The sequence below is a fragment of the Nanorana parkeri genome, unplaced genomic scaffold (genome assembly GCF_000935625.1).
Source record: "Nanorana parkeri isolate BGI_ZX_2015 unplaced genomic scaffold, ASM93562v1 scaffold139, whole genome shotgun sequence".
In the NCBI taxonomy this organism is placed as follows: domain Eukaryota; kingdom Metazoa; phylum Chordata; class Amphibia; order Anura; family Dicroglossidae; genus Nanorana; species Nanorana parkeri.
The window spans coordinates 1,492,792-1,516,888 of record NW_017306407.1 but is presented as its reverse complement, the minus strand read 5'-3'; the positions used below and the strand labels follow the sequence as shown (position 1 = coordinate 1,516,888).

The following is a 24,097-nucleotide window of genomic DNA, read 5'->3' as shown; positions in this document are numbered from 1 at the left end:
ATAATCCCACCATAGAACCCTCCACCATTAAACTATTTAACCTTTCCAATCACAATCTAAGCCCAGAAGAAATATCCCTACTACAAAAAGGTTTAAATTTCGCACCAGATACAAAACCCGATCCGTTTACGTTGTTTAAAGATCTAAACAAATTTATTGGCTCTCTGACCTTACAACGCCATTATTTGGCAGCCCCCTACACCATCACCACCAAAAATGCCCCTGAACAACTAGACGAGACTGCCCTCAACATCGTTAAACACACTTTATGAATTGGCAGACACGTACCCCGTCTATGACTACAAGATTGAGTCCATCGCCAACCCTGAGATAATCCACACCTCCCTCAAACCCAAATCTAACTTTTATCCTGTTCACTCTAAGGGTCCCTTCGTTGACACCTTTTACTATCTAGTATATTCTGACCTACTGGAGGTATGTTCTAAAGCCAGAAAACACCCCAATCTTTCTCCAATTGAACTGAAAGCCCTAAAAGAATTTGGTACCAACAAAAACATCGTGATTAAACAAGCTGACAAAGGGGGCGGAACAGTTATCCAAAATAGATCAGACTATACCAAAGAAGCACTAAGGTTACTCTCAGATGTAAACACCTACAAACCCCTCCCACAAGACTCACTGATCCTATACACCGAAGAGCTCAATGCCATTATCGAACCAGCCTTCAAGAGTGACATTATCTCAAAGAAAGAAAGATCATTTCTAAACCCCACATATCCCAGCACGCCCTATTTCTACCACTTACCTAAAATACACAAGAACATTGAAAACCCACCCGGGCGCCCAATAATAGCCAGTACCAACAGCCTTACCAGCGGACTGTCCGTTTACATAGATCAATTCCTCCAACCCATGGTCACAGCCTTACCATCCTATATCAAAGATTCAGGTCACCTTATTCAAATCCTATTCACTTATCTATGGAATGACACGTACTGCTGGGTGTCATTGGATGCTTGTTCTTTGTACACATCCATCCCACACACAGTGGGTCTAAAGGCCCTTTTATTTTATCTCTCCAAATCTGCCATCAATCACAACCAAGCAAGATTCATCATGGAGTGTACCGAGTTTACATTAAAGCATAATTATTTCTCTTTCCTAGAAAAATTCTACTTACAAATTAACGGGACGGCTATGGGCGCCAACTATGCACCCAGCTACGCAAATCTTACCATGGGTTACTGGAGGACCATCATATATGGAAAAACAATCCATACGCCGAACATCTAGTTTTCTTCGGGCGGTATATAGATGACAGTCATCATCTGGGACGGCCCACCAGAAAATGTGGTTGAATTCGTCCAACATTGTAACAACAACCAACTAGGCCTCTCCTTCACTCACGTCACCAGTACCACCAAACTCGTTTTCCTAGATCTCGAATTGACCACAAAAAATAACCAAATCATCACCAAAAACCACACAAAACCCACAGGAGGTAACTCCTACCTCCACTACAACAGTTGTCACCACCCCCGCTGGAAAAATAATATTCCCAAAAGCCAGTTTTGCCGACTCAGCAGAAATTGCAACGACAAAACCGACTACTGCTCTTCCAGTTCACTTCTCACCAAAAAATTCCAAGAGAAAAAATACCCCAATGACCTGATCACAAATGCCTTCTCAACCTATCTACAAACGGTCAGAACCAAAACCACTGACCGCAGACAATCCTCAACCAACAACAACCAAGTGAGATTTATCACTACCTACAATAACAGCTATAAAGCCATTGAAAAAGTCATCCACAAAAATTGGCACATCCTACTCAAAGACCCAAAATTAGGACCCCTTCTGCCAAATAGACCATTTATAAATTTTAAGAAAAACAAAAATATCAAGAACCTAATTGCACCAAGCAAATTGCTCAAAAAAACAGAAAATAACACAAAAAACTTGCTGTTTGACAACAGAGTAGGGACATTCCGGTGTAAAAAGCCGAAGTGTCTCACCTGTCAATTCATCCATCATGGCCAATCAACATTCAGAGATCATAGTAACAATGTCTATAATATAAGACAATTCATTACATGTACACACGATCATGTGGTATATGGACTGAAATGCCCCTGTGGTTTGATGTACGTTGGACGCACCATATGACCATTACGGAAACGCATTGGAGAACATAGGCGTTTCATAGAAAAGGGAGATAGCGAACACAGCGTGCCACGGCACTTCACTGCCAAACACCACAAAAACATCCACGCCCTGCAAGTGTTCGCCATAGAACACATACCCATCCACCTAACACCCTCAGAGCGCTTCAAACGCCTATGTAATAGAGAAACTTATAGGATATACAAACTGAATACCTTAACACCCATCGGACTAAATGAAGATTTGGAGATACTAACCATCCTCTAAAATTCAACTCAACACATACACGGAATCTGTTCCCTTGTTAAAAAGCAAAATCCACTCCCTTAGAAAAAGAAATACACACAACAAACTGCCTCCACAAGAAGCCCCCCTAGCCTGTGCCCACTGGTTTGAAAGCCCTCCCTCTGCATCTTACTATATAAGTGATTCCATTGAATTTTAGCATCCAAAACAGAACCTTATATCTAAATACACATTCTCCAAATAGAAACTTTGTATGGCGAAGTCAGTATCAAGCCATCCTATTGCCCATAGTAACAGCACATTCGTCCATGACAACAACAAGTGCCCCTCTTTTAACCTCCACTTACGATCTCAGATCATAAACATACACACAGGAGACGTTCCCCACATCAGCGGCTTTGAAGCCGTCTATTCACAAGCTCTAAACAAACCGACCAATGACATCCATTCACGATCGACAACCACGCCCACATGTCATTATTTTAAAACCGCTGCTTTTCCCACCCGCTCCAGTGAACCACTTCTGGCTTGACAAAGAGGTCCAGAACTTCGAAACGCATAGCCGAACCCTTCTCTTCACAGACCGCAGTGTCCATCACTTTTAAACCAATCCCCCACAACATTTCCTCCACGATCGCTGATTCATAGCGATACCGATCTACAGCTGCATTCCTGCTCCCGTTCAGCCGGCGGGTGGCAGCCTGGCCAGCTGAGCTCTCATTGCACCTGACGGTGAGTGCCACGTCCACCAGCACAGTTCACTCTGTCCCAACGGACCCCCCAGTTACAACAACCACCAGGGAACATCAATGGACTGCCCAATGACGATGTAGCCCGTTCTTCATACCCACACAGACCGGCCACAGATGCCGCTGAGCGATCTCATCTTGTCCGTCCAAAACAGTGAGTTTTCAGGCAAACATTGATTTTAAAGTTTTTATTTGTACTACCTTTCCACCCTCCTTTTTAGATATGCCTACAGGGTTCCTCCCCCTGAACAAGAAGCTCGCTCACCCCAAATTGTTTTAACATTAAAATTGTTTTAACATATCCATTTCTCTTACACATCCCACATCAGTTGTGCACTCGCCATTTTTACCGTTTTGACAGCTGGCTCTGCCTATGTAGAGGCAGAGCCAGCTGTACCCACCCCCTCCCCCGTCCGTTCCGCCAGTCAGCGCTGGCGGATCGGAGCAGGGAGGGGGGAATCCAGCCCCTCCTGTCACGGCTCTCTGCCATGACAGGATCGAGAGGTGAGCGAACGCCGGTATGTGTTCGCTCACCTCCCGATCTACTGAGCCGACCTGTGACAGTCTCATTGTCATAGGTCGGCTAGAACTATGAGTTGAGTGAAAAGCACTCACCTCATAGTTCTCCTTTAATGGTAAAAGGTGGAGCTTTTGGGGAAAAATTATACTGTTGCTTTATTTTGTGAAATGTCAGGAATTTATTAAAAAAGACTTTTAAAGTTAACTGACAGGCCCAGTTTAAGATAGGGCTCCAGCCAAAACTTGTTCAGATCTATTGGATTCAGCAAATTAATTTTACAATTCCATTGGTAAACACAAAGATTTGTCACAAATCAGAGACAAAGGGATCAGGCCACATTCATACCAGACGTGTTAACTCATCTGTGTGTTAGTCATATTTACAAGGTAGAAAGTCCCCACAGAGGTGAAGCAGACATGTACAGTACATTGAAAGATGTTGTGTTGTACTTTACCACAAATTGCATTCCCTACACTGAAAATGCAACCTACTGAACAAGCCTGTGTATAAGGAAATGTTATATCAGGAATACAGAGAAATGGTCTAATCTGCCAAACGTGAGATTTAGCCATTTTCAAATGATCACAGGGCATCATACTGTACAGACAGTTTGTTCTGCCAACTTCATCTTGCATCATAGTTCTTGGAAGATGATCTCCATTATTATTTTAAACCATCCCTAACATCTCTAGGGCTGCTGCCTAATATAAAGTGTTTTATGAAAGCAGACTGTATTGTCTGCCAAAATGCATCTACACAAATAGAGAAAGTGTATTTTTGAAAGTTCTTAAAAACAAAATATACAATTTGTGATTTTCTTTTACTTTCACCTTCGGTGATAATGGTCAAAAGGACAGATAGACAAATATAGGGGGTGAATCTCCCTAATGGGGACACAGACAGCAATAAAAATCTCAAAAGAACACATTATAGAGGCGCTGGGATTACTGTGCTCACTCAAATAGTCCAGATGCAGGAAAGATTTCAAGTAAGCTTGCTGGCATTGGCAAAGCAGCTCCCCAACAAGTCAGGCCTCCCTTGTAGGGTAACCAGAAGTGACTCATTGTTCAGAAAGAGAGGGCTCCAAACCAAAAGGTGAAAGAGTCCAAATGTGCCTTTAATTGTGCACAAAATGATTAAGTAAAAACAATGCCAACACATTTCAGTGGCAACCATAATACCCCTTCATCAGGGCTTAGGATGGGATAAGGTTTTGATTGGGCTGAAGATACTATAACCAAATGGATCTCTATAAAGGTGCCGATACACTGCTCGATTCTCGTACGAGAATCGCGGGAAATCCCGCGATCGTACGAGAATCGAACAGTGTGAACGAAGTCGTGCGCGGGTTTCTAATGAGCGGTCGCACGTCTTTTGTCTAAGGAGCATGTTAGAAAACCAGCCGAGAATCGTACGATTTTCGGCTGGTTTGAACAGTGCTCGGGAGACAAATGCCGAACGGGCCGGTGTGCGCACGCGCACACTGCCCGTTCAGCATTGCGGTCATCGGAAGCCCGCCCCTCAGGGGGGCGGGCTTGCGATGATCGAGAGTGCGATCTGCCTGTCCAAGATAGGCAGATCGTACGTTTTTTTAATCACTAAGGTCTTGCGATGGCTGTACAGTGTATGGCCACCTTTAGATTTGATAACGATGTCCCCTTTAGGGCTGGAATTGGCATCAGCAGCAATAAAAACCTGACAGGTGCTCTAATCCCTTTCTATTCTATCCCCCAAAAAAAGAATGTTGGCTTTAGTTGCACTTTAAATCTAGAATAAACATAAAGCTTATATTTGGCATTCTTTTTTTAATAAAACCCTGCTCTGGTTTTATTATAACCTGCTAAATGCATATATTGTAAAAATAAAGTTTTTAATTTGTAATCAATGTATTATTTTTAATACTGTAGTTGTATTTACAAGTACACTTTTAAAAAGAGGCATGCTGCCACCTTTAAGCTGCAATGCCAACTGCATGCTAAAGGCTTATTTAGTAAATGAAGCCTCCAGCCTAATTGCCATATTGACACAGTGATCACATGATCAGCAACCACCCTGATTTGTTTCCTATCAATAGTAGGGACCAGAGCTGTCAGTGACAGTCAGGTCTGACATGCAGCAGCCCTGCACAGTCTCAGCTATCTGTCAAAGGGGGAGACATAGCTTAATTGTTTGTACACAATACAGCTTAAATGTATTGTTAAGATTGTATTTTTTTAGACCTGCACATAATAAATAAATAAAATATATACATAAACATATATACGATATACATACTAATATAAAGTTTTACTGATTCTGCATAATATTGCATAATCTTTTAGATTGACCAAAATATTTAAATTTACACTAATCTTGCCTTCTTTAAAACAGGGAGTCAATTTTATAAATAAGATCACTTATCTCTTATGGTTTTATTTTGCCATCCTTTTATTTCACCACTTATTAAAGAACAGTCTGTGCTCCCTTTGTTTGAACATTTATATGCTTTTCTTTAATAAAAAGAATGGTGACAAAACACAAAAGTATTGTTTGGCTTCCTGATATACAGTGTATAACAATAGCTTACAAGTATCTTTACATGTCCCTGTCCTGGTAGGACTGGAACAAATATTGCTTTGCCCCTTTAATAAAGCAGCCCTGTCTACTACTGATCAATAGTTTCCAGGTACGGAGGGAACTCTATTTTTTAAGTCAGCCAGGTGCTTCCAGTGATCTTCCTATTCATCATTATTTTGCTGGCACAGGATGCAGATGTACATGTCTGGGGATAACTGTGCCCTTGTTTTAATCAGTTAAAGGTACTTAATGGGGCTTCTTAGCCTAAAGAAACCCTTTAAGGCTTATTACTGATTTGTGAGATCTGAGCATCCTGCTAACTGACATGGATCAAATTAACAAGGTGGTGATTATACCAATTAGCAACAACAAACCAAGAAGCATTCTGTTGTCCACATTTTTGCAACAGTGGTTATTGACCTCTCTGCCTCAGTTACTGTACATGCTTAAATCATTCATAGATTAAACAGTGCCATGAGCACAGGGCCCTGTTTATGAGATAAATGCTTTGAAGATTTGGAGATCAGCAGCAGGCACTCAATCTCTATACTCTGTACTGTCAGTGCTACTTGTCCACAATTATGGGGATGGATTCCTGAACTAGATTTTCCTTGCCCACGAGCCCTGTAATGGCCACATCAGTTGTTAGGCCTATAAATATCCAATTTGACTGCTCTTATAACAAACTCACATTTACAAAATTCAGAACTAGCCAACAAATAGAGGAATTTATATCAGACCAGCCTACTCACACAGCCATTGCCATCCTTAGCAGTAAAAGTGGTAAACAGACAACATATGAACATAATAAAAATGTATGATTCATAAAAAATATTATTTATAGAAAAATACAATAAAACTGCAAGTACACACAATAGAGAAACTGAAGTGAATGCTTATTTTATGAAACAGTCACATATTTTAGTTATATGATACAAAATAAAGACATAACTGTACCTATCTTCTGTATAAATAATAAATGACAACAAATACTTGAAACCAATCACATCAAATTATAGCTAGTCCAAGCTCTATAATCATCCATTAAAGTCAACCTCGCCTAACAGTACTCTCTTATTATTATTAAACACAACTTATATATGTACACAAACACACATCAGAAATTCCTTTTTGAAGAGTTTAGTTATTCGTGTATATGTATTTTAGGCTTAGTGAACTAATACCACTATTGCGGTTTTATAATTGGAGCAATCCTTACTCCCATATAGCTACTTGGTATTCTGTGCCATCATCCACTGGCAGGATAAGGCAGTTTGTATTGTCTTTCATCCTACTTCTGCAATTCATGCTAGCAGGGACTGCATGCATACAAAACACAGAATCCCATCCAGAATCAGACTCAGTATATCTGTCTTTTCCATTTTTGTTTTCTTCACCTATGCCTGATTTCTATGCCCCTCTGCCCTTAGATGTACTATATACATGAAAGAATTGACTTTGTTTCATGATGAATTTAAGACGGACTCCTGTTCAATATGCAAGCTTGTTTAAGTTCTGAAGCACACACTACCTGTCTATTGATCTCAATTTCTTCCTTGGATACAACTAGCCATGAGGGGATATTAATATTAATACAGTCAGACTTATGTGACAGGGAATGATCTCTCACCACACTTGTTTAAAGGGGCAGTGCAACCAAAACTTCTGTTTAAGGTTGGAAAAGATACAGAAATTAGTTTTTAGGGTCAGCCACCTCCCCATCATTGTCACCATTGTCAGAAAGTTATGTGAAATCCACAATGTGACAGTCCTGCCAACAAGAGGTCAGGGTATATCTTCCGGCCGGGGCACATACTTTGGGGACAATTGTCTAAGAGGGGATTTAATCCCACTTCGGAGAGATTTCCTCAGGATGCGAGAGGAAATATCCCTAACAAAGACCCCTGCCAGGAGTTTTAACCATTCCCTGCTGTGTCCAAAACTAAAGAAGGCTTCCAGGGTGTTGAGTTGCTTTTGTTTTGTTAGTAGAGGAATGGAGGATGAGAAGAAAGATGGGCTAGGAATGCAGCAGACAGTCCTTGGACAATACCACCACATTCATAGGGAATGGGGAGGCATCATTCATATTAAACTTACGGCTAGTGGTGTACCTATAGTATTTGACATCCAGTGGGGGTTATCTTTTTAACCCCCCCAAATTGTGAAAATTATTTTCAGTAATAATTCTGAAATTAAAAGAGTATTAATAATGGCCAGAGGAGAAACAGAGACAGTAAAAATTACTCATCTGAATGATGCATTTATAATCATGCCAGTAAACAATCAAGGGTTTCATAGCAAAACATGGGTATTATAGCAGCATGTGAGACACTATTATCCCCATGAGCTACAGAAATACCTTACTAATCAATGTGTCACCACATACACACCATCCTACACCATCCTACACCATCCTACACCATCCTACACCATTGGGATTAAGGGGTCAGACAAGACTGCACATAACAACAAATGGTTCCCTGGTGTGTACTTTTGCCACTTGTGTGTATTGTATGTAAACAAAATGGTATACACTTGAATTACTCTTTAATTCTGGGGTACAAGAAATATTGAGTTGAATTTACCAGATATCTAGGTCAGAGGAATAATCAGTAGCACCTAGAAGAACATCTGGTGGGCGGTACCACAAAGTCACCACTTCTGAGGAGTACGTCTGACTGGGGATTGACTTGGCTCGGGCAAGACCTGTAGAGATAATAGCACATTGCAGGAAATCACCAAACTGCAATAGTCTGCTGTAAGCTATTATTATTTCTACACAATTTGATTACCACTAAAATACATCAGTCTGCTGTAAACTATTAATTACCCACCGAATCTGATATCAACAAAATGCATTAGTCGGATGTAAACTATTGATTACCCACACAATCTGATGTCAATAAAATGCATCAGTCTGCTGTAAGCTATTAACTACCGACATAATCGGATGTCAACAAAATGTATAACTCTATAGGTTATTCATTACAAATTAATTAAAAAATATATATATATTTTTTTTTAACCTCAACCTAACAGCCCAACCATCACGTTCTCAAACAATTCATCCCCACACAGCTACCTCCTCATGTATCACTTGCCCCTCCCTTTTAGATTGTAAGCTCTCAGGGGCAGAGCCCTCCTTCCCACCTTGTCTTGAATTGTATTGTGATTGTAATGTCTTCCTTATATTGTAAAGCGCTGCGCAAACTGTTGGCACTATATAAATCCTGTATAAAAATAATAATATATTTCTGAAATTTAGCTATTAAAAGTAAAGTGTAAAGGAAACATTTCCTGGGCGAAACCTGAAGTCTGCCATTGCTAACTTCTCATTGGGGGGCTTTAATGAAACACTTAGGCTCTCTCAATATAATAAAATAGATAATCATTTATTATATCAAATCATCAGATATTATTTAAAAGACACAGTTGAATGATTGCTTGAATAAATAACCACAATACAGCTAGTATCACAATACTTTATAAATGTTGTCTATATTTGATTGGGTAGAAGCATTGGTTCTTCTAAATGCCCCAACATGTTTCGCCCGATGGGGCTTCCTCAGGGGGATGTTAGTCCTGCAGGCTTACGTGGACTATTCTGCTTTGACAGGAGAAACAATGCCCATATATCAATAGAGTGAATGGTGCCCCTGTGTCAGTGAAAGGAATTGTTGCCCTTTCTGAATGGGAGGAATGGTGCCCCTGTGTCAGTGAAAGGAATTGTTGCCCTTTCTGAATGGGAGGAATGGTGCCCCTGTGTCAGTGGGAGGAATGGTGCCCCTGTGTCAGTGGGAGGAATGGTGTCCCTTTCTGAATGGGAGGAATGGTGCCCCTGTGTCAGTGGAAGGAATGGTGCCCCTTTCTGAATGGGAGGAATGGTGCCCCTGTGTCAGTGGAAGGAAAGGTGCCCCTTTCTTAGTGGTAGGAATAGTGCCCCTGTGTCAGTGGTAAATGATGCCCGAGCACTGGTGTTCAGTGAGACTTACCTTGTGGGCTCCATGTTCCACGCTGCTCCTCTCAATGAATTTACATCTGGGACTATACAGAATTTTTCGGAAAGGCGATCACACAGCTCAATTTAGCCTGTTGCATTGCTGGGTGCTGCAGTTCTCTGCATTCCAGCACTTGCTGCCACTGTGCATAAAGCAGCTTCCCCACTACAGCTAGCATTTAGTCTCCGTTCACACATAGGCGTTTAGAATTCAACAAGTTTTATGTGTGCAAACACACGCATTTAAAACACAACATTTTTCATAGATGTCTGATTTTACGCGTGTTTGCGGCTACACTATAGTCTATTGGGGACAGAACGCACTGAATTCTGCATGTACAAGCATGTACTTTTTTCCCGCATTTTTGTACACACGTACTAACACGCAGGTGTGAATGAGCTCTATAGGAATGCTTGCTTTTTATGATTTGCGTAAAAATGCCTATGTGTGACTGGGGGCTTAGAAACCCTGAATACCATACCTTCTTATTGAAGAGCTGATACACAGCAACCAGCAAGCCGCTGCTTTAGGGAAAGTTTATTGCTTTTCTACACACACTTGCACACTTTTACTTAGGGTTTGCCTCTAACGTCATTTTTTATGTGACCAATATTTTAATCATATATGATTATCTATACTCGTATTGTGTTTTTTAAACATTTTTATTTAACAAGCTCCAGGGCCGGATTAACATAGGGGCGGGTGGAACTCCCGCTCCAGGCCAGCCCCTGCAAATAGGCCCAGCCGACCCGAATCACGGACGGCCCCACCCGACTCGAATCGCAGCAAGCCCTCTGATATGCCTGAGTAGAGAGCCGCAGCCACCAGTCTTACTGACCTCCCGGAGCCCGCACTGACCGCCCGGGAGCACGCACTGACCGCCCGGGAGCCCGCACTGACCGCCCGGGAGCTTACACTGACCGCCCGGGAGCCCATACTATTCCCCCGAGAGCCTGAACAGCCTACTAAGACCCTGGAGACATCAGGCCGCGAACCCAGAGCAACAAAGAGTATGTAGCTTAATCTTGATCCCCATTGCTGCATAAAGTATTGATGGGATTTGTAGTCCTCTATAGCAGATAGTATTATTCTGCAGTGCTTTACAATGTATTGCTGGGATTTGTAGTCCTCTATAGCCGGTGCCATTCTGCATTGCTTTATAATGAATTACTGGGAATTGTAGTCCTCTATAGTTGGTTGTATTCTGCATGCAAATCAATGAACAATGCCCACTTCTATATTTCTAAGCCCGATTTCTAGCCTTTTAAATTGTATTTATTGGTTTGTAGGGGCTGATTTACTAAAACAGTTGATGATCTGAGTAAATATGGACTTCAATTAACCAATCTTGAGAACAACAAATTCCTGTTCAGTAAGCTTGTTACTGTATACTTGATATTGTGATCGACAACTAGAACATCATTCACATCAGGTGACAGTCAAAATATCAACTGAGCAGACTCCCATAGTTGGAGAAGTCTGTGTGCCAGGTTGGACTTTTTTTTTTAACACTATATAGACTACAGTTTTCCCACAATAAACCTAGTGCTTGAGCAGCTAATGTGCAGCATATGCTAATTTAGTCTTTGGTCAAACCAAACCATCCAATTGCCATCCTATTTATATGACCACCTTTCAGGGTTTAAGCAGACAACTATTTTGCTCTAGTTCCCTCATTTGCTCCAATTCAAGTTTATTTTCTGTTTTCAACACCTAGTAGACTTTTCATTGTTTGTTGTAAAGCAGTAACATGCATTTAATACAGTCCAGACTCTGACCCTGTATTTTTTTTTACACACATGCATCCCATTAACCTGCCAAAACTGAACATTTCATTAACCTGAAAAGTTTGTTTAATCTTATTCATGATGATCTAATTACAAAAAATGAAGTGTACTCTAAAGGCCTGTTGCTCCAGCTACTCTGATGTAATGGTATCAGTTGTGTTGGACTTACCAAAGTCAGCCAGTTTGAGCTCCCCTAGGTAGCTGATAAGGAGATTCTGTGGTTTTAGGTCTCGATGCAGGATGTGCTGGTGATGGATATAGGCCAGACCTCTGAGTAACTGGAACATGAAGAGCTACACAAAGAGATAACAAGTCTCAGATCAAAAGGGAAGCCTTTGTGCTTTGCCCAGAACCACTTTCACTGTGTCCTTGTGGCTCTGGTTAGAATCAACCCTGTGTACAAATCAGTAACATGCTTATGCCACCTTTTTTCATTTAGTATACAAAAATATTCTATGATTGATGTAGAAAGAGTTATATGGAACTGGTAACAAAAATAAATACTGACAGTAAAATGTCTTGCTAAACTAGGGCAAATCACGCAACCCTGATAAACTAGTAACGGCTAAGTGCAGCATGTTTGCAGGAAGATAAGGCTCACATGGGTTTTTTTTTTTTGCAGAATAGGTTTGCTTGTCACCTAGGGTGACACAATGCACTGCACGCTCAGGAAAAAATTACCTACTGCATGGCCAGAGCACATACACAAAATTACTGTGGTAGTGGCTTAAAGGAGAACTATGGGGTCAGTGTTTTTCCCCATAGTTCTCCTTGGAGTAACGGGAGGACACAAACTAGCGTCCTCCCGTTACCCTAAGCTCAGTATACCGCGAGCTACAGCTCGCAGTATACTGAGACGCCGCACCTGGAGCGGATCCCGACTTAGATGACGGGATCCGCCCAGCTGCGTGAGTGACAGCTGGCTCTGCCTATCTAGAGGCAGAGCCAGCTGTACCCGCCCCCTCCCCCGTCCGTTCCGCCAGTCAGCGCTGGCAGATCGGAGCGGGGAGAGGGGAATCCAGCCCCTCCCCCTGTCACGGCAGAGAGCCGTGACAGGATCGAGAGGTGAGGGAACCCGGTATGTGTTCTCTCACCTCCCGATCTACTGAGCCGACCTGTGACAGTCTCATTGTCACAGGTCGGCTTAGAACTATGAGGTGAGTGGAAATCACTCATGTCATAGTTCTCCTTTAAGGGCTTGTTCACACCATGCCCAAACCAGAACAGTTTGTTCACGGACAAAAAAAGCATCCCAATGTGTCCCTATGGTATTTCTGAGCTCTGCTCACATCAGTGCAGTCCGTGCCGATCCAGACACAAAAATACTGCTAGTCTCATTTTCTCTGGTCTGGAATGCACTGGGACACATGGAAACGCTTCAAAAATGCATACGAATGCATGCAAATGCACTGGACTGCACTGCACCTGAAAGCCCATTTGAAGTAAAAAAATAAATAAAAAGAAGATCCGCACCAGAAAGTCGCATAAGCGCGGCAAAAATCGCACTGCAAGATCTGCTCTAGATCTGGTCCGGACATGGTGTGAACATACCCTAAGGGCCGGATCACACCACAAAGGCTGCGTTCCAGAGCGTTCGGCTTCTGGAACGCAAGCTGGCCGGCTCGCTGTGTTCAGGGGCGGGAGAGGGAGTGGCAGTGCATTGACTCAATGGCACCGCAGCCACTCCCCCGCTCACAGTGTGATCGCCCGCACCCGGAACACAGGCACATTAGTGCTTGCGTTCCGGTCCAGTGCGATCTGCGAAAATAGTGCTTGCAGTGTGGGTCCTGCCCCTGAACGCAGGGAGCCGGCCGACTTGCGTTCCAGTGCATTCCAGAGGCCGAACGCACTGGAACGCGGACAATGTGGTGTGCACCAGCCCCAAAGGTGGTCATAAACTAGTAGATTTTCGGTCGGAAATGTACGTTTCTTCCAGGAACACTTGTTCGATTATAGCTCAAATACCTAATCAAGCATAGTCAAATGTCGATTTCGGAAATCGTTCATTAGTCCATACTAACCAACCAATTTTTGACGATGGAAATAATTTCCTTTTGTGCACGTGCTGTGTTCCTGCAGAGATTTTTGAAGAACGAAAACCCCACTCATTCATCAATTTATGTTTGGTCAGAAAAAAAAAATTTTGACCGAACAAAAAATTTAAATCACAATATTAAAAAGGAAAATCAGTGATGTGCCATCAACTGTTCGATATGCGTTCGAAAGAGCGTTAGTGTACAATTTTTTAACGAAAAGCGCACAGGGTATGGGCACCTTAACTCAGTTGTCAGAGACTATAACAAACAGCAACATAGCAATTTAAAAAGTAAGATTAGTGATAAAGAGCACACACAAGGGGAGGGGGGGACTGGGCAACTTGTTCTGGTGCCAGATACTTGAAACTGTACTATCTTAGCACAGACACTGCTTGATCTTGGCACATAGAGGATTACCTGTAATGAGGCAAATAATACTGTACCCTAATTCTGTGAAGTGTAAATTTTATAGATGACCTATGGATCAAAAATGCTTACTCATTGAAAAATATGTTTTGTAACTCACATAAGTTCAACAACCACTTTTTGTATTTTAGTAATTTTGGGAGAAAAAAAACAACAATGTATTCTAGCGGTAGTTAATTCAAATTCTAGGGGGTCCAATGAATAAAATTGAGCGGAGGTCCGAATCGTGATCCGGACAAAATGGCCACTCAGACAGTGCCCATACTACGGTCCACCATTTAGTCTGCATTTACACCTGCACTGTAATGCACAGAAGTTGGTGTGTGTTCCCTGGCACGGGGCTAATGTGCCAATCACGGCACATCACAATGTTTATTTTTTCCCCCATTTTTTTCACTAAATGCCCCCCCGTTAACATACATGTGCATGCCTTATGCTAACGTGTTCATTTGATCTCCCGATCTCCATCCTGACACTGTGTCCTGTGGTCCCGGGCTCTCCAGAGGAGCGGGGGACCCAAAAACCATGGCTGCCCCCCAGCTATGGTTTTTGTATTAGCCACAATCGTGCACAATTGTGGCTAATACAAATGATCTAAGTGGCTTTACAGCTGCCCAGATCACTTGTACTTGTAGCAGCTAGCTCTGCCTGACGCCACTGGTTGCTAGGAAGCCAGCCATACTAGCAGCCAATGACTGAAAAACAGGGGGGACCCATGTTTGGCAAACGTGGGTTGGCAAACGTGGTCCGGACACATCCGCCGCTTGGTTTATGTCCAGACTGCGGCCCGCCATTTAGTGACCCCTGATGTATATCATAAGTATAAAAAACAGGAAAAGAATAACTGGTGTTTTTCTTAACATTGTTGCAGTGTTAATTTTTCTGGTTTAGGGTACTGCAAGCTTATATGTGGTCGGCTGTCTTTAAATGAATGGGTAGGGTTATTCCTCCATTTTGGTGCCTTTTTGCATATTTTAAAGAGGAACTCCTAAGACATTAATAAATATCAAGTTGATTTTTTTATGTTAACTTGCCAATGGATTTGTAATTATGATTAGCTAGCCTTTTGAGTCATATGCCTCTGCCAAGCTGCATCAACAGCGGTATGCTGCTTCATGGTCCTAAAAGTATATTGAAACCCAAAATCCAGATGTTATATAATGCTGCTTACCAGTCCTTAGATGTGGTAGATTCATTGTTTTTTTTCTTTTTTTTAGGCTTTTTACTTTTATTTTCTTATGGTAATCCTACCAGTAAAACACTTCCTTTCCTAGAGTGACAACACACTGTACTGTATGTATGCTTCTCTTCTTGTTTGACTGCAAACACCTCCTTATTTCTAATACATAGGATCGAGTTGTTTTGTAGTTCCTTGTTTAAAATGTCAGTTCAGTGCAGAGGATGTTACAAGGCATTGGGATTCTAACAAGATCAACAGGTATTTTTTTGTTCTTGCAAAATAAAAATGTACTTAGCCTGAAAAAAAGAAAACCGATGCAGCCACGTCTACGGACTGCAATATATAAAATTTTTGTTCTTGACCATTTTTATTAATTATTGGCAACTATATCTATCAAATTACACAGATTATGTGGTTGATTAAATGAAGGAAATGCCTTTGTCAACATAACCAGAGAGTAGAACCTGATCATTGGTATTCACTTTCACTCGTCAAAGCCCATTAACAGTGCATTTTCTTCTCAATACCAGGTGGGGGCACAGTTGCATTGCTTAGTAACCAACGTAAATAAGCAACACTTTTTCTCACCCATGGCTGTGACAAGAATTCACAAACATGCATTGTTAGAAATCTTTGAAGACTGGAGTTGGGACATTCATACGTTAGTAATTAAAGATATGAGTTGACAATCCTGGCCTGTGTGCACAGCAAAGCTCTCTGCACTGCTGCCTTTTTAGAGAAACAGGAGTCTACTGGTCAGGAAAACCAGCCCCATAGACTTTTTTTTTTTACCAGAGATCCATTTACCAGGGGTGTCAGCTGAAAATCCATCGGATTCTGCTAAAATCAGCAAGACCAGGTGATGACTATGAAGTGCATATGATTTTATTAGTCCTTCTAAAATTAAACTGAATGCATGCATTGTCCTCAGATGACATATCTGTACTGGCGGATATGATAAGCTATCCATAGCCATGAGATGCCATTTGCCTGATCCAGGCTTTTCTTGATGGAGACAATCTCAAGTCTAGGGGACTACTGTTCCTACTGTGATGTACTAGCAATAAACTTTCTCAGCTCCCTGCACACCCCCTCCCTTCTCTATAGAGACGGTTTAAGTTCATCCAAGCAGGTTTATGACCTGCTCTGGCGACTCCCTTGCTTTCAGGGCCGGTTCACACCACAAACAGTACGTTCCAGAGCGGTAAGCCTCTGGAACGCACTGTATCGCAATTTGGCCGGCTCCCTGCGTTCAGGGGCAGGAGGGGGCATGGTGGTGCATTGAAGTAAATGGCACCGCGAGCAACGCCCACAGTGCGATCACCCACAGCCGAATGCGTGGCATATTATTGCCTGCATTCCGATCCAGTGCGATCTGCAAAAATTCTGCAAGCACTGGTTGTGCATCAAAAATAAATGGGTGTCAGTGGGGCTAGTTCACACTGAATCTATTGCGTTGTTCTAGCTTTTTTCAGTACAACACAACGGAGCGGTTTAAACTAACCAAATTGACAGCCATTCATTGTTAGGTGCCCTTCCGTCAGCATGCGTTGAAAAACTTATCGAAATGCAACGGATCACAATTAAACAGATCCAGCTCTTACAGTTAATTTTGTGTAGGTGTGCATGTTTGGCAGTGGCCTAATCTGATTTTAGCAATGAGTCCTAGGTGTCTATGTTGACTATCCTTGCTCACATAAATAAATACAGATGCTCACCCGAACATTGTATGGCAGGAGCCCTCCAGGATGCTGCGCCATGTATTGCGACAGGTCTGTATGCTGCAAAAAAACAAACAAATGTACATATAAAACATCAGCAAAATACACCCTTAAATAAACTAAACTGTTTTTAGGAATTTTCATAGTCCTTTCTGTGTGTAAGCATCCATGTTTCTATATCCTATCTTATCCTTATCCAATTTGTCACTGCTTGTTCTAATAGGTTCCAACCAAAACCTTTACATCTACCCAAGATGACATTAACTGCAGGGTTGGTAGTAGCTGTTCGTTAATGAACTTTTCACCTCCAATTTTCAAGCCAGGTTGGATTTTCTTCACATCTTGCATAGGATGTCTTAGAACACCCAAAATTAACTAGGATGAGGGTCATGAACAAGTGCATTAAAGAACTATAAAAAATATGTCATGTTGTCTTTATCCACAGTCCTGCTGTTTTTTAATTCAGCAAGGCGAATAGTAATCAAATGATAGATGATTGGTTCTTTTAGGTTACTTCACTTTGCATAATCATCACTGTACACTCGTCACTAAGATTGTGGATTTACCTACATTAGGAAAAGGACAGTCTGTCCTCATCAATTTTATTTATATAATTATGTAAAGTTTTATTATGCATTTAGTCTAAGGAAGTGATTAAACGTGCTTAAGCTCTTTTTGAGGGAAGTTAATTGATCTGACTAATTCAAATACAGCTTCAAATAAAGTCTGTTTATTTTAGAGAGATGTCTAAAACAGTGCTGTGTGCTCCCCTTGCAGGACATGTTTGGAAATGAAAAGGATTAGCAGTATGGCCTTATATAAAACAAAAAAGCATATCTGTTGAAACATAGATCCTTTTACTGGTCCAAAGATAAAGGAAGCTGGAATCATATGCAAATGTCAACTATTCCTAAAAAAGAAAAAGTCAAGCTTGTCTTGCCCCTCCTACCCCCAGCTGCTCAGTGTGGTTGTCCATTACATTAAAGGACCAATAGGAAGGCTCAGGAGATAGGAGGATGTGAATCAAGCTTGACTTTGACAGGAAGAAATGAATCAAGGAATTATGGTTATATAGGAAGCCTGCACATCTGTCTATGGCTAGCTTTTACAAATCTGTTAAAAAAACCTCTAATAACAACAATATACAATCATATGTAAGCATACACTTACAAAATGGACTTACCACATATTCAAAGACAAACGTTAACGTTTCCCTGGTTTGAATGATGTCATGCAGAAGAACAATGTTTGCATGCTTCAGGCCTTTCAAGAGAGATGCTGTAAAAACATAAAAATAGAACTTAATGTACTTAAAGTAACACTAAACTCAAGAGTTAAATGTTCTATTAACAAAAATGTATCTTATTTGTGTATCATTCAGATCCTCAAATCATCTCTGAATTGGTGCCAACACTGTCCTACCTTCTGGAGGGAGGCTACTTTTGTCCCCCATGGTCCATGTGTGTGTTGTAAAGTAGCAATCGCTCCAAGCTCGCTCCTGTGATGGACTACAATTTCACGTTTACTTAGCTAATTTGTATTGAGATTGTAGTCAATCACGGGAGCAAACTTGGAGCAGTGGCTAGGGTAGCCCCACTGCAAGGGTTAATTAAAAAAAAAAATCCTGGCGTGCTTCTTTAAAAGCTTAGGGAGCATTCACTTTGCTTAGAGAAAAGTCTCTATTTCTTTAGTAAATGAATCCCCCTGTATTAGATACTAGAAAAAAGACAAATAAACCCACTTTCAGGTATGCAAATCCAAAAAGGGGGAGGGGCTTTTAAAAAACTAATGCTCTCTCAATGTAATAAAAAGTAGAGTCATTTATTAGGATATAAATTCAAAGAATATTATCTTAAAAGACACAATAGAAAAATCGTATGGCTACAAGTACAGTATACAGAATACCTTGGTGGCAGTTATTACACTTCCAGTGTCACTGCTATGGAATACACACTTTACCTTCTCGAATTGCAGTAAAGGGCACTCCTTCCTCAGCTTTCATGCTGATGACTTTCAAAGCAACCAGTTGCCCATTAATCCTAAAAATGTAAATACATAATTACTTCAAAAGGCACAAGGCCATATTCCAATGATGATGACAATGATTAATATTATTAACATTACCAATATTGTGCTATATGCTGCACAATATGTAAAATGTCCATATCCCTCTTTTGATTTTTCATGATATACTATAAGGCAAAGACCGTTTCCTCACTTTACTGATACCATATGTATTACTTCCTCCTCCAGAATAGGGATAGGGTCTGGGTTTGCTGTTATTCTAGGCATACTGCGAGTTTAAGATTGACTTCCCCACAGCAAAGTTTTGTGCAGATATTCCCAGAAGAATTTTTTAAAACCCTAATGCATTGCATGGCCTTTGAAGGTTTAGAAGGGCCAATATACGGGCACTTTTGGATAAGCCAATCCCTCACTATAAAAGGGGGCTCTGGGCAGGCACAGTGTCAGTAAACTGAAAGCTGTTGTAGGGAAAGCTGACAAAAGGCATAGGGAGAGATTAGGATTAGTTAGTAAACTGCTTTTTTGTTATTATTGGGGGCTTTTTTGTTATTCATTTTATTTTGTTGATTTGAGGTCAGTCGTCACTTTTAGCTGCTCCCATCCATAGCAAACTTTTTAATTTGTCTGCAAGGCTTCAGTTTAACAAAAATGGGCTTTGTTTCAGGGAACGGTATTTTGGGGGTTTTAGTTATTTTGTGGTATGTTGGTTTTCATTTATATTGAATATTTTAGGTTACATTGCTTTTTTTTTTTTCTGTGAGTGTTCCATTTATAAAAGTGAGCTTTTGTTTTAAGGGTGGTTATTTGCGGTCTTTATTTCTTTTGCGTGTGTTTTTAATTTTTACTTTATGTTGATATATGTTTATTAAGTTTGGGGTGCTTAAATTGGAGCATTCATTTATTAATGACCATCTGTTCTTTAAGCTGTCTTTTGTCACAGCACGCTGCTGCATCATTTTAACCACTTGCTGCGGGTAGCCCTAAATATACGGCGGGCCACAGAAGTGGTTATACCAAGAACACAGCTGCTGCTGCCGCCATGTTCTTGGTGTCATTTTAGACAGACGGCGATGGCTTTTAAGATACAAGCGTCTGGCGTCTATACAGCCACTGGACCGTTTGTACCGATTGGCGGAATATGCTGCCCCATCCACCCCTGCCGACTTCCCTAGAATACACTGTCTTCACAGGCTTCCAGGTGCTGATCTCTTCTCCGATCACTGGATCAAAAAACGCATCAACCACGTCACTCACAGCTGTCGTCTTCTGTGTTACTCTGGTCGAGGACTGTGAGAGTTCGTATGGAATCCATGCATTGACAGCTTCTTATTCCCGGTGACTGTTGACAAGCTTGTATGCTGCTACACTTGTGAGTAGCCTGTATTGTTTTTAACAAATTGATACCAATAAATCAGCACTGCACAGGGTGGGTGTTCTGTTTTGTGTTTCTTTCCATGTATGGACGAGTGCTTTTTCCGATCTGAGGAGAAGCAGCACCCCTGGGGCCAATCTATTTGGAGAAGTGGATGGGCAGTTGATCACTGTTAGCACCCGAGGATTAACTTTGATTGCATGGACATTCTGGTTATATGAAGTGCTATATGAGGTAATACAGCCATTCAATATCTATGCGAGTGCATGGATATACTGTTATATGAAGTGTTTCATGAAGTAATACCTCCATTTCAGTATCTGTTAGAACGCATGAACATCTCCTCATCAGATACGCATCCACTACACTGGACTTATTCGTACAGTTAAGTAATCTCATTTTATTGTAACGGACCGCAGTTGAGATCCAAATACCTCTCAGGATGGGTTAGTTTTTCCTATAAATTGTTACGGTCATGTTCACTACTTAAGATATCCCTCGGCAGACAAGCACCTCCATATTCTGTTTCACTAGTTTTAAAATGCAATAACAATGTATTGAACTAGAAAGTCTATTGACTAAACTCTGTCCTTGGCTTTAAATTATATAAGAGGAATATTACTAATATAGCACTAAAACACAACAAGCTGTATTACTAAGCAGGAAGCATGGTATTCAGGGACTTAAAATAAATAGCAAATGTTTAAATAACATTCAAGTAAAAATTGGTTTTAAGATTGCGGGCAGACATTTCTCCCTTTCATACAGATATACACACACTGGGTTTTAAAGACTAAAGATTCACTTTAAGTCTGCAATCACACCTCCGCCTGAAAGTTTTGGGTTTTGGCTCCCATGTACCATAATATTCTTCATAATATAAAATAAACATAACAATTGAAAGGGAAGTGTTGAAATACTTTATAACAGTCACAGCAGTTTTAAAGACCTAGGATTCCTGGTGCCAAGAGATATCACCAATGAGATATAAGAAACTGTACATTGGGTTTACTCTTCAGCATGTACCAACTATTTAAATATTAGCTTTTGGTGTACTTACTCTTTAATATTCACTAGACCTCTACAATGTAAATTTCTGTCATGAAGCAAGATGTGTTATTTTGTGGAAATAGTAACTGTGGAAGGAAAAGTATCTTGCAATCAGTCCAATGTATTAGTTTTCTGCATGGCAAACATTCTCCATTAAAGTCCCTGGAGAGTTCAACATTGATCAGTTTAAGTGTATTTATTAAACCAGTCACAAGAACAGATCAATAGTGCTAGTTCATTTACAACTGCAAACCAGCTGTTGTTATTATTAGCCACTTGAATTGCATATAGGACAGTTTCAAGCATAAATATCACTGGCTGCCACCATTGCTTAGTTTATTGATAACCATGTTCAGAGATAGGATTTGTCACACCAAACAAACACATTTCTAATAAATCATTTTCACATGTTGAATAACAAACGGTTTAGAAAGGCGAATATACTGTATAACTTCTATATCTATGTGCTGCAGTCAGCATAATACACCTGATGTTTTCAGCTAAACAAAGAAGGCTTATAAAGTGCACATGAACTTCAGGAAAATCTAAAAGCAACATCTCACTGCAGAGGAGCACTGTGCAGATTACAAGGAATTATGGCTCGCTCTATGATTACATTTTACAATAGTGAAACACATTCTACTGATGCAGCACAGCAATAATAAATTGTGAAATACTTTTTATAAATCGGAAGCTTCAGCATAGTTGCCAATTGTCCCTAATATACTGTACATAGACAGTCCAAGGATTTGAACAAAACTCTCTATATATTTGTCTCTGGAAAAGGACCCACATTTTCAGAAATAAAAAGTCAAATCTATCTTCTCCTGCCTATTACTTTGAATTGCCATCCATTAGTAACATAGTAACATAGTATTTGAGGTTGAATAAAGACATAAGTCCATCAAGTCCAACCTGTTGTGTGTGTGTGTATAGTCCACGAGTGTTCTCATTCTTAAGAGTACCTGTACCCTTGTACATTTCGGTCTCTCAGAAAGTCGTCCAAAAGCCTCTTGAATGATTCCATATTAATTGCGGAAATTACCGCTTGAGGCAGTGAGTTCCAGACCCTAACCGCGCGAACTGAGAAGAACCCCCTTCGCCCCTTGTGTTCGAATTTCTTTTCTACCAGTTTTAGGTGGTGTCCTCTAGTCTTTGTTACGGAATTAATCTCAAAGAGTTTGTTGCCAATGTTGCTATGACTATGGAACATTTTGTACATGAAAATCATGTCCCCCCTTAATCTCCTTACTTACATGTTTACATTTAGTAGCCGTGTCTCATAGCTCTGGTCCTCCATCCCCTTTATGAGTTTGGTCGCCCTCCGCTGGACTTTCTCCAGTTCAAGGCCATCCTTTCTGTGGACCGGTGCCCAAAACTGCACCGCATACTCCAGGTGGGGCCGAACCATTGATGTGTAAAGTGGCAAAATTATAGACCTATCCCTGCAAAACATTCCCTTCTTGATGCAGGACAAGATTCTACTAGCTGCTAGCTTTGCTTACAGCAACCTGGCACTGTAATCTATTATTGGAGTTTCTAACATCAATATCTTTTCATAACATAATGTAAAGCCCAACTGCAGGAAAGCAATAACATAATTTCCCAACCTTACTCAGTGTAGCATTTTTTAGACTTATGAGCATTGGATCTCATGTCATGACAGGGTATGACTGGATCGAATGCTTGTGAGCACCAGGGAAAGAAGTCAACAAGGCACATTAAGCTCTAGCTTAATACCTAGCCTTAAAACACAGCAAGGGCTCCCAGGAATGAGGAATAGTGTGGGTAGGTATTCTGGATTAGGCTCACTGCCACTGTCTGGGTGATGATAGAGGAGCATAGAACTCCCCTATCATAGCTGCAGCATTATGTAGGGTAGGTGTCACTCAAGGTGAGTGGGTGTTATGTATTGGGTGCTATTATCAGTTAAATGACTATTTCTGACAATATCACAATCATGACAATGGTGCTGTAGACAACAGGGGCCCTGACTTTGACAATGAAGCTGGAAGTTACTCAGCAACCACTTACTATAGAGAATAACCACACTCCTCTATAGAGCACAGAGAGACTTTTTAATTACAGAATGAATTGGCAAGGGGTTATTATGAAATTACACAGGAAACAGTAAGTATTGGCCTGATAGTTTAGGTAATAGCTTCATGTTTGGGGTTAACTAGTGTGGGAGATTAGCATCAAATGGAAAGCATAAAGTAGCAGGTTTACTCTACAGAAAAAGCAATGTTGCCACAATTTGGGTAAAGTCCATGGCTCTGTTATGGTTTACACTGCTCAAGAGTTTAA

The 24,097-nt window shown here is 40.9% G+C and overlaps 1 protein-coding gene across 3 annotated transcripts in view; it reads right to left on the bottom strand.

Annotated features, from left to right (window-relative positions):
* Window positions 1–24,097, bottom strand: part of CDK15 (cyclin dependent kinase 15) — a 124,484-nt gene that overhangs the window by 75,348 nt on the left and 25,039 nt on the right. For all 3 annotated transcript variants that reach the window (XM_018554016.1, XM_018554015.1, XM_018554018.1), the window contains 5 exons: window positions 19,303–19,382; window positions 18,527–18,621; window positions 17,341–17,403; window positions 12,150–12,273; window positions 8,781–8,901 (listed from right to left, as the gene is read on the bottom strand). In XM_018554016.1, coding sequence (XP_018409518.1) covers window positions 8,781–8,901; window positions 12,150–12,273; window positions 17,341–17,403; window positions 18,527–18,621; window positions 19,303–19,382 — 483 coding nt within the window. The remainder of the gene's footprint in view (window positions 1–8,780; window positions 8,902–12,149; window positions 12,274–17,340; window positions 17,404–18,526; window positions 18,622–19,302; window positions 19,383–24,097) is intronic.